The following is a 12,489-nucleotide window of genomic DNA, read 5'->3' as shown; positions in this document are numbered from 1 at the left end:
AAACAATAACATAGTCAAATAAGACTTTTTTTTTTTTTTTGTATATTTCTCTTCATGTGAATTTATGCAAATCTTTATATTGGAATATGATGTTGGTAATCTCTACTATATAGGTGGTATTTATTTCCTACTCTGCTGTTTAGATATCCAATTAGGATCAGCTTTTCCTTTTCTTGGTGAAATGTCTTCTCTGATGAGTTGAAAAGTTCCCACCTTGGGACCATAGGCACAAATACAGGGTGTTCGGGATAAATTTGACAGTTTCATAAGGAAAAAGAAAATCTTCTTTGTATCTATTAAATTTAATGAATTGACAAAAAAACATTACAGGCAGAGTTAATTACAATACTATCAACAAGATTTACTCAAAATAACCACCATTAGCATCGATCACAGCTTCAATTCTGCTTCGGAACCTCGAACAAGCTGATGCTACAGTCTCCCTGGGAAGGGCCGCAAAAACTGTTTTAATTTTATCCATTAACTGGGCTTTTGTATTACTGGAAGTGCGATTGGTGTCTTTCTCAACTGCGCCCCATACAAAATAATCCATGGGGTTAAGGTCTGGGGAGTTTGGAGGCCAAACATTTGGACTGGTGAAGTCGTAGAAATTTTCAGACAACCATTTTTGACTTTTCCCAGAGGTGTGGCAAGGGGCCGAATCCTGCTGCCATACATACGGCCTACCATTGGCTACCCTTGTTATCCAGGACTTGACTACAGTTAGCAACTCCACGAACAAAGCCCGAATTCCAATGCCAGGGTTCTTCAACACCTGTTCCTGCAGATTTGCGAGGAATTCTGCTGTACGAACGCAATCAGATCGTCTGCTAGGGATCTTTCTTCTTGCTACATCCTCGTAGTCACCATTGCAAGTCTCTAGTTCATGCCTGATTGTTTTTACTGTATTCAGGGAGCATTGGGCAGCAGTCGTAATATCCTTATTTTGATGGCGGGCACGAATCATCATGATACAAGTTATTCTCTTCCATGATTCAGGTGGGTTCCAGCTATCCATCCTTTCTGACGTCTTGTATATGAATGAAGAAGGGTCCAAACTTTTAAATGAAGAGAAGTGTGTGTTAATACATGTAACTTACGGAAAAATATAATTAATTATAAATATGTCAAATTTATCCCGAACACCCTGTAAGTCCCATTATTAATTTGTCATTTTTAAAAAAAAAATTGCCACCACACTATTTCAAATAGTGTATCATTCAAGAAATTTATCTTCATATTTAGTATTGAATATTGTATTTACTCCTTTTCTTTCACAGATCACTATTACACTATGCCAACATGGCACTTTCTATTTTTTCTGCAATTTTAGTTCTTTTCTGTTGACAGTTCTTACAACAATGCACCTATTTTTAATTTAATTCCAATATAGTTCAATATCCAATTAGTTTTAATATCATTACCCATAACAATGTAATCCACAAAGATAATAAATAAGACAAGATAACAATCTTGCTCACATGATTTATTGTTAAGTATTTTCCTTGTCATTCTTCAACATTAATTATTTTAATATAAGCTATATGTTGCTCTAAATTTCCATCAACTATATATGATTTCAGGATCTACAATCCGTTTCCCTTGTCACCTTATTATATGCCATTACAAAATATACACATTTAGCATAAATAGAGATCCTTGCTTCCACGGTTTTGCAATGGTTTGTCTTAGGACAAAAATCTGGTCCTGAAAATCTCAGTCCATATTCCCAGAAAAGGATCCCACCTGTTTTTGACTCATCCATCTTGGTAATAACTGAGGTGGAAGTGATGTTAGCACGTAATCATGTCAGCTCCACCTCTAGTTCACTGAATATTACATCGATGATGCTCTCTATTTTTTTCTTCAAGTTGACTTTTTATGGTTCACCTCAGTTCTCTAACAAAACCAGCAAGATCCTACTTCACTGGGGAATACCTCAACCAAACATTACAGTGCATTTTCTGGTTTCAGCCAACAGAGAATACACATAGTTTGTTCAGCTAAATTCTAAAATTTTCAGCTCACTATTGTTTCATTCAGTATTTGAATGAATATCTATTAACAGAACACATTTTGGAAAGGTAATGGACATTGCCCATAGTCAGTTCTTCACTCCTTACATGCTAAGTGAAAAATTCCAACTAATTATCTAGATTTGAATCTGTAAGTGACCCAATTCAAATTGTGCAAGCTTGAATTTTTGTTTTTTCCCCCATTAAATATTATAGTATCAATGAAAAATGAATTATTTCCAGATTGAAAGTGACAATTAAATCCCAGTTATCATAAGTACCTCATATCACTTATCCAATGAGAATGACATGCAATGTTTCACAATATTACCATAACAGTAAATATGACACATTTAAGACTTGTCTCCCAATAAATCAGTATGAAAAGCAATGCATGCAATTATTTTTGCATTAAGGATAATATAATAAATAGTATATGATTAGAATAATAATTTTTTAAAAAAAATCAATCCATTCCACCTTCAACTTTACACACATGTGCGCACACACACAAACTGCAACGATAGTTAAGAATGCAAAATGATAGTAAGAACTTTCTTTTAAATGCACTTCCTGCAGCTTCTACATCAATTTCTTTACTCAAAAAAAGAATACTTTTTATTCCTACTCCACTTTATAACACCATTGTAAGATTTCTGTGCTGTCACTTAGAAGCTCATCAAACAATGACAGGCTTTTTAAAATAATGACAAATACATTTTCAGTGCTGGACAATGAATGAATGAAGTCCAATTTACAATGTGGCTTGCAATTCCATATTTACATTTCACTATTTATTAAAAAATAGATTATGAATAACACATACGTTTTAGTTTCAAAGATCCTAGAAAGAGGTATTTTATAACAATGAATTCAGGCTATTGCACTCAATTATTACTTGTGATTTGAGCTTGATAAATCAAACTCAAATCACTCACTCACTCACACACACACACAAAAGCATAATAAAAACTAATAAACACCAACTTTTATGACAAGCATACAAACCTAGGCGTAACATGCGTCTGATCAGTTGGATGTAATATTGTAGAAATAGTATATGTATATACAGAAGATGTATTCATAAAACTTTTCCCAGGGTGAGTATAATCTGTAAAACATAAGATATTTATTGAATATTACCAGCCACACTAAATGAAAATTTTTATTCAACTGCACTAAAAACATGATAAAAAAGTAATAATCAAAACTTAAGATACTAAATTACTGGCATTTTCTGGTATAAACCTCAAAGGGTGTACCATATTATATGAGGCTAACAACATTTTATGACTAGTTTTTGATCATCAATTTTTATTTTATTTTATTTTTTATCAAACTGGTCTCTTATGTGTGAAGTCTCCAATGAAATCACTTCGTGCATTCATCCTATTTTTCTAAGGTACTCCCCAACTGCAATGACCCATCCATATCTCAGTCTTCCTCTGAGTGGTCTTTTCTGTGTCATTTTTTACTTCAAACACTTTTGCTAAGAATCTCCCATTTTGTATAGATAAATACCATCTTAGATAAACTTTGTCTTCACATTTTCGAAAACTAACTAACATGAAGTTTCCAGTCCTAAACTCGCATATTTTTTGTCTACTATTTCATTTCTTTTAAAATTGGTTTGCACACTTGTATACTGACTGCTTGATCTTATGGGTGGTTTCTCTCATTTTTGTATAAATTTATTCTATTAACCATTTCCAAATTATTATTTGGCATGTGTGCAAAAATTGTGCCTAAATGGCTAAATTATGTAATATGTCTTAGAGATTCATAACTGAGAATCCAGTTCACCTTTTCTATTCCTGACACTTTCATGGTTTCATTTTTTGGGCTAATTTTCACAGCAATTATAAATTTAAATATTTATTTAATTTGGAATGATAAACAAGCAGTGAAAGAGAATTCAGGAAAATCACCAGCCAGAAATGTGTAAGGAAAAGCATTGGAAGAAATTATATATGAGAGAAATGCTCAAATATGGAGGTATAAGCGTTTTATAGTGGCTACAGTGCTTAATTCCAAAGGCCTGGTCAGAAGGTCAAATTCTGGATGACTGGAGTAGAGCTCTCATAGTACCCCTCTATAAGAAGTGAAATAAAACTGAATGTGAGAATTACAGAGGAATTTCCCTGCTAAGAATTCCAGATAACATTTAAGAACGTGTACTTTCTTAAATGCTTAAAGGCTAAGAAAAATTATTCAAGAGAAACTTGGGGAACAACGAGCTGCATTAGGATAAGATTTTCACTTGATGAGTAAAAGGTGAGAAACTACAGACATATAACAAGGATCTTTAAGTTTCATCAATTAGCCAAAGGAATATGACAAAGTGTCAAAATGCTACAACAAATATATGGGATAAATGTAACATACAGAACAATCGATATATGTCTAAATTTAAGTCATAAATCAGCAGTTAGAACTGAAAGAGGTACAGGAAGATGAGTTGATATGAAATCAGGTGTGAGAAAAGCTATCAAACTACCACCACTCTTATTCATCATGCATATGCATCACATTAGGAAATCCATAACAAAATTGGAGGTATTAATCTTATTCAGATGTTATACTTCTAAATAAATCCAGTGCAATTCTTCAGGATTCTTTAATAAAATTGATAAGTTCCTGTTTCCCACGTTCCTAACTATAAAAATAGTTAGAAACATGGAAAATGTCAACTGCATTTTCAATGTCTGTAGAATAAGCAGAACAGATATTCAGGCATAATTTTGCAGAGATGGCAAGTTAAATATAAAAACGAACAGCAGTATATGCAAACTAGCATAGTGCAGAACTATTTTTGGCTATTTGGATATCCGGAGTCATGGCTGAAGCAACTAAGACTATGAGGCAAATGTATTATGTCTGTTAATATGTGATCTTTTGGCCAAGTTATCTGTTTTATTATCTGATTATCTCCCATAAGAGACCAGCAAACTCACTTTCAGTCAAAAAGCCCTTATCAAAATTCTTTGCGTCCCAGGCATAATTCACACCCAGATCTTTCCAACCAAAGGGCATTGTTGATACTGTTGAGCTATGGAAGCTCTGAATGACAATAGAATATATACATTATACGTATATATACATATAGGAATAACTAAGAAATTAGCCAAAACAAATTAGCAATATACATGGCATTCACACCTAACTGTAATTTATGGATCTGAGAGTTGGGTTAGAAATAAAGTAGTTGATCACAGACCAGAGCACAGATATGAGATTTACTTTGAAGAAAAATTTGGGGAGTAAATGGATTCTATCAATGGCAGAATCCATTTCGAAAACGTATTCTGCCACTGATATCAATTGACATCAATAGCATTCAGTGAGTGAGCAGAGATATTATGGTGGTATCATTACTTAAACAGAATGGAGAAAGGAAAAGGTAGCTCTTCTCAAAACAGTGCCTCATGCAAAAAAGGAAGGAAAAAGACCTAGAGGATTGTTGTTATTTCAGATTATGGAAAAAGGAACTAAGAACATTAGACCAGTGTGTAACATCTATTAATTTCATGTGTTCTTCTAGCCAGTTTGCCTGTTTTGCAGGATGAGAACCCAGAGTTTCCAGGATGGAAAACATTGCAACTCTGTATGAGACCAGCTAGCACACCTTCAGATGAAAAATTTCTTATAAAGGTTATTCACATCCTGAACAGGATTTTAACTCTGATCTTTCCAGCTAAAGGGCATTGTCACTATTGACTGAGCTACAGAGACTTGGTCTAGATGAAGGCCAACATCTAGGTGGGCTATTTGCAGTTGGAAGTATCATAGAAGACTATAATATAAGTTTGAAATTTGGAATTCTGACAAATAAGATTCACTATTTATTGTTGATAAAAAGTTAATAATAATGTAAACTTAATCATGTGGTACTATCATATCCTATATGCTTCTTAAGGGTACATATCAGGAATCTTGATAATTTAGCTAAAGATTCTTGAACTGTAGCATATTTAAGAGCATGTCATCTATACAGAGTAAAGATGCAAGCTTAATCTCCTATTTAAATATCAGATTTAATATAATTTTCCTTAATACTGCTCATATAATTCATAGTAGAAATAATGTACACATTGGTCCCATAAAGGTCAAAACTAGATAACGTCAACACCACTAGTCTGGAAGAAATGCAAATCAGGGCTTCTTCCACAATGTCTAATCACCAATCTTCCAATGGTGTACCCCATTATTAAGTAACCATGTGATGGAGTAGCAATTACTTACTTTGTGTGTGTGTGTTAAAATCCAAGGTAAATAATGAAACATCAGTATAAGAAGTATCAATGGAAAGAGATGGAGTTCGAAAAATTAAAAATACCATGTTGACAAAATTATAAACTTAAATAGGTGGATACTTCTAAATGACAACTATTAAGAAGTTACCTTAAGGCATTAATGATCAGTAGAAGGAAAGGGTAGCTGTAATCTATTATCCTACTGAAAGTTCTAGAAGGAGAAAGCAGAGGAATTTTTCAAGTCATTACAAAAGGTAGTTGACATAAAGGTAAAGAAAAAGTTGGTTTTAATTGGAGATCTACAGAGAAGAGAAGGATATGAATTGCAAACATATGGAAATGTTTGGGAAAAATTAAGTGAAAAGAGCAAAGTAATAATAATGGAAATACCTGCTGGATTTCTGTTCAGAAAACGGCTAGTCATTATTAATGCCATTTTTCAAAAATAAAGGTGTGCATAAATTTACATGGGAAGCTATGTCTCATTTATTACATTAATGTTTATTATATGGACATATAACAAGTGATTACATGTAAAAATATAAAGTGATTACCATCTCCTTTTGAGCAAGAAAAAATGAGTATCAGTGATTTTTGTAAATTAGCATACATATTATTCTTTTCAAAGAGGTCAAGAACATTCAGAAGTGAACTGTAGACTAAAATATACAAATATCGCCACCACCAATTCCTGATATGTACTTTTAAGAGATATACAAGATATCAATAGCACATAATTACTACAGATGTATCATTAAAACCAGCACCACTATGACAAAACTAATAGTTTGTGATAGCAGTGATTGTTTTATAGGTACAATGTTATGCTGAAAGAAATTCACTACAACAAAGAGAAATATTTAAACAACAGGTTTCATAGATTTCAATATTTCAGTCAAAGAGACATTATCAGGAATACAATGTTAAAATTGTAATAATACACAAGAAACAATAAATAAAAGAAATTAGATGAATAAATAAAGACTAAAGTCCTATGAGGGGTGCCCTCTATGGATGCTGTTGATTAGTCTTAAATGTTGGGTGGTGGGCCTAAGAATTGGAGTTGGAAATTTTGGGAAGTTTAATACAACTATATTTATTAAGACTTTAGAATCTGCATCAGACAAACAACAACCTAATCTCTAAATATTCATTTGCTAATTCTGCACAGAGATGACATAGCACACAAAGCTAAACAGTACAGTAAGTGAAAGCTTGGCTTATCCTGAGAACTTAATTGGCCTGGTCTTCCTTAAAAGATGCAGGGACAATGGAATTATACCGACCTGCATTAAGTTAAAAAGCAAAGTTTCACTCTTCTAAGGCTCTCTGCATCTACAGATGCACAAGCTTTGCTTCATAAACAAATCACCACTACTTGTGCTAAATTATTTACTGTTAATACAGCTATTAGCTCTCTTCAAATTGAGCTCTCCTCCATTCTCAAACCCTCTATGTGTGGCACATAGAGCATGCCACGTGTAACTTACCTCCTAATGTTGCCAACATCAGGTTCAACGAGATTATATCTTATCACAAATGTCGTTGTCAAAAAGAAATCTCTCCAACAGCCAGCTCCAAGCTTTACAGAAACTCCGCAAAGACTACAACATAATTATTACTAGAGCTGACAAAGGTGATACTACCACTGTCTTTAATTCCAGCGATTATAATAGAAAAATGAATGTTCTACTAGAGACAGCACCATTTATAAACTACTGGATTATGATCCTACCAAGTCTCAGGGGGAAAAAAATGCTAAAAAGGCTTCTAAAAATGTCACATCTCGGCCTTCATTAAGTTGTTAAAAAACTTAAACCTTTTAGTTCTCCCCTCCCCCAATATACTGATTGCCAAAAATTCATAAACCCAACTATCCTCTCTGTCCCATAGTAGACACCACTGACTCTCCCTCCTTTAAATTAGCAAAATCTCTAATTCCACTTACTGGCCACACTTTTTATATAAAATATTCCACTCATTTCAAATCTTTAATCATATAATTTAGTTTTAAACAATAATGATGTCATGGCAAATTTTGATGTTACCTTCTTATTCACAAATATCCCCCTTACTGACACTAAATTAACTGAAAAATGTCCCCTACCTCCGACATTATTAATCTTTTTAATTTTGCTATCCATACTGGTTACTTCTCCTGGAAGGGCACATTATATAAAGAAGAAGGGAGATAGAAGGTACTTCCATAGGCTCTCTCTCCCTTTCCACCACTCTCAACCAATTACTATATGGAGAATTTTGAAAAAAGTGCTTTTGATACACCAGTCTGATAAACATTTTGCTAAACATTTATAGCCTAATGTTCAGCAAAATGTTTATGAAAAATCAAGTGTAAGAGAGTAATATACTATATCTTCATTGTTATTCATCATCTGTAATTATCACAAAGAAATATGGCATTAAACTGATATCAAAATTAGAGATATTCACCTCTGCTTTTTATGTCAGTAATGTTATGCTAATAAATAAATGTAGTGCAAGTGTCTTCAGAATTCCTTCTCCTTTTCTGTAGCCTCTTTCCATCCACTGCTGGATACAGCCCCCCCCCCCCCCCAACTTTTTATTTCTGTCTTTAGCCAGAGTCCACTTTTTCATCTTTAAACCTTTAAAGATCATCTCTTCATCCTGTTCTGTGATGACCTTTCCTTCTCTTGTATCCACACTACTGCTTAATTCTGTTCACCTTTCACCTGGAAATCTATGGTAGCCCATCTCCATTTACATGCTTTACGATACTTCACAATATCTTCTTTTCCAGTCATCTCTCTAATTCTAGTATTTCTTATTTTATCCCTTTGTTATGTGGAGTATGCTCAATGAAACATGTAGAATGTGTAAAACATTTCGGAGATTTAGTGACAATATGTGGTGAAGATAGTAAATTAAATATGGAGAAAGATAATATAATAAGCACAACTACTAGTTCATTTATAGGCAAATTTTATAGATTTACATATTATGTATGGTGGGGAGCCAGCTGAATAAATTTATATGGAATAAGAGAGAAATTAGCCAAAATTCTAAAACTAGCAATATACAAGACAGTATTCCAACCAGTTTAAAGTTATGGATTTAGGTTAGAAATAAAGTAGTTGATCAAAGATTAGAGACAACAGATGAGATTTCTGAGAAAAATTAGGGGGGAATGAACAGATGGCATCAATGGCATTATCATATTAAAAATGAAGATATTAGGAAGGAACTGTACATATTTACATTCAAGCGCATGTGAGGACTAATCTAAGGCTAGCAAAATGTATTTGATGGCAAGGAAAATCAAGATCTAGACAAAATGGGGAGGTTATGGGGCCTTAGAAGACTAAAATGTAAGATCTGATATCATATAGCCAATTAATTAGGAATTTAATTATTGATAGAAGGTTAGCACAGTCCCTATGAGTATGCTATAGTGATTCTTACTAAAGCAAACTCATATTTCTTATAGAGGATATGAGTATTTAGGCTTAGGTGTTGGTTTACATTCATGTTCCACTTTTATTAAAGTAGAACATGAATTTATTAATGAATAATTTACAGCACAAAAGAGAAATAATTAAACAACAGGTTTAACAGATTTCAATATTTTATTTCAGTCATAGAGACATCGTCAGGAATACAATATTAAAATTGTAATAGCACATATAAAAACACACAAGAAACAATATCTGGAAGAAATTAGATGAATAAACAAAGACTGAAGTCCTATTGAGAATTTTGAACAACTATTCTCTTGGCACCTTACTTTATGCCTTTTCCATATTTACAAAACTAAAGCAAATCTTATATATCAATGATTTCTCACCTATTTTTCTTAAAGTGAAAATCTGATCTTGACAATCCCTATTTGGTTTGAAGCTAGCTTACTGTTCCTCAAATTCCTACAATTTTTTTACCCTCTTCTCAAATATGCTTCACCAGAACAAAAAAATTCCTCTCATATTCTCACATTCAATTTTATTTCCTTTTTTATAAATAAGAGCTCTACTCAAGCCAGGCCTTTTGAATTACACAGTATATCCCTGTAAAAACCATTCAAATTAAGTGGATATTGAATCCAACATTATTTCAAAACTGAATAGAGAAACTACAAGAGTTTCATGCCGAATATATAGAAATTATATCAAAGTTTCGGCAGATGCAAGCGTACACTAACCCTTCCATGACAGGGCAACTCATAGTAAAGGTGGAGTAAGCTCTGATCACTGTCCTTAGTATTTTTCCATAATGTAAAACACATCTCCTAAGAGATGTATGATGTTATACATTATGGGGGAGGTCACTATCCAGACCGGTTTCGACCTTTATTGAGGTCTCATCAGTGAAAGCCAGACCATAACACTAAGGTTGAAGTGATGCAGAACTTATACTTTACCATACGAGCTGCCAAAAAAAGGTGTCACATTACAAAAGGCACCAATAATTCTCAAAAAGAGAGCCAAAAGGCTTCACTTCGGTGATGAAAAATCATTCAAATTAAATGGATATTGAATCCAACATTATTTCAAAGCTGAATAGAGAAACTACAAGAATTTCATGCTGTATTTTCCCATAAATGGGAAAATTGCTTAGTATTTTCCCATAATATAAAACATATCTAAGGACAGTGATCGGAGCTTACTCCACCTTTACTATGAGTCGCCCTGTCATGGAAGGGTAAGCGTATGCTTGTATCTGCCGAAGCTTTCATATAGTTTCTACATATTCAGCATGAAAGTCTTGTAGTGTCTCTATTCGGCTTTGAAATAATGTTGAATTCAATATCCACTTAATTTGAATGATTTTACATCGCTGAAGTGAAGCCTTTTGGCTCTGTTTTTAAGTAATCCTTGTAAAACTTTTTTATATATATTTTATATTTACATTAATGGTTGAGTATCATCTTGCATCTTTTCTACCACGTACTCTCACTGCTTTTCTCATTTAACAAGATTTCCAAGTACCTTTTTTTTTTTTTTTTTAAACCTGGGATCATCCCGAACATGAATTACAACTGTTTCTAGATAAAATTAACCTTCTTCATCATCGCATCAACTTCACATTAGAAAAAGAATCTCCACAGGGTATTTACACATCCAAAGAAAAGAAGACGGTTCCATCGGCATGTCTGTCTTTCACAAACCTACATTCTCAGGTCGCTACATTCATAATTCTTCCACTCATCATCTATCTCAGAAATCTGGCATTATTAAATCACTAGTTTCCAGAGCACACAAATTCTGCTCCTCTGAAGAATCTTTATACCAAGAATTAAAAGTAATCAAAAATACAGCCATCCTAAATGGATATAGTCCTAAAACAACTCAAAAAATCATCAGTCACTTCTCCACACATCAAACCAGACAGGAAGAAGTCCATAGGATTCCCATACCTTACGTCAAAGGCATCTCCAAACGTCTTTCTAAAATTATGAAGAAATACAATTTTGCCACTACTTACAAACCTATCAACCAAATTTACAATTTGTTACCTTCTCCTAAGGACAAACTCTCACCGTTGATGTTGCCTGGCGTTTATGAGATTCCATGCTCATGCAAATTGTCTTACTTTGGACAGACAAGGAGGTCTGTTCAGAAACGCATCTCGGAACATCAAGACCACATTTGTCTTTTTAAACCGCAGAAATATGGCCTCTCTCAACACAGACTTGAAAATCGTCGTTGTGGTGGAAAAGTCTAAACTTTTACATAGATCTTTATAATAACATGAACGTTTATACAAAGAAAGTTCTGAAGCCCTACTACACAGACCAAATTTAAACCACAACGACGTTCTTACTATTCCTAAAGTATGGGAAATTGTCATACAAAATTGTGTTAAATAATTATTAATTTTTTTTTTTTTTTACTTCTGTAACACGTTACGCACGTTTAATGAGATTCTATTGTAATCATGCATCCTAACTGTATGTTATTCCTATTATTGTTTTAAACTACTGTACTGATGATGTCCTAAGATACTTAGGATGAAATATTTACAATTAAATAATTTTCACTGTGGTTAATACGTTTGTTTCTTTTAATCAAGTAACTATGGCACACCTCTAGAATATCATTGCCTTCAGTCTTTATGTTGCATCTGTATACCATTTGATTCCTTTTGTAGTAATAGTTCCTACATTTCTAAGCTTTTCAAGATTCTATAACCTTCATGATATTTATGTTTTATTTTGTAACACAGTCTTCCTGTGACTTTTTCTAGTC

The 12,489-nt window shown here is 33.2% G+C and overlaps 1 protein-coding gene across 3 annotated transcripts in view; it reads right to left on the bottom strand.

Annotated features, from left to right (window-relative positions):
- LOC150109456 (trafficking kinesin-binding protein 1-like) overlaps positions 1 to 12,489 on the bottom strand; it is a 574,911-nt gene that overhangs the window by 46,357 nt on the left and 516,065 nt on the right. For all 3 annotated transcript variants that reach the window (XM_090413241.1, XM_090413254.1, XM_090413248.1), the window contains one exon: positions 3,024 to 3,126. In XM_090413241.1, the coding sequence (XP_090269367.1) occupies positions 3,024 to 3,126 (103 nt within the window). The remainder of the gene's footprint in view (positions 1 to 3,023; positions 3,127 to 12,489) is intronic.

Source organism: Typopeltis vanoorti, chromosome 2, assembly GCF_054136105.1.
Source record: "Typopeltis vanoorti isolate ZY-2024b chromosome 2, IOZ_Tvanoo_1.0, whole genome shotgun sequence".
Classification (NCBI taxonomy): domain Eukaryota; kingdom Metazoa; phylum Arthropoda; class Arachnida; order Uropygi; family Thelyphonidae; genus Typopeltis; species Typopeltis vanoorti.
Note: the sequence above shows the minus strand (reverse complement) of the source record. Positions and strands in the feature narration are given on the sequence as shown.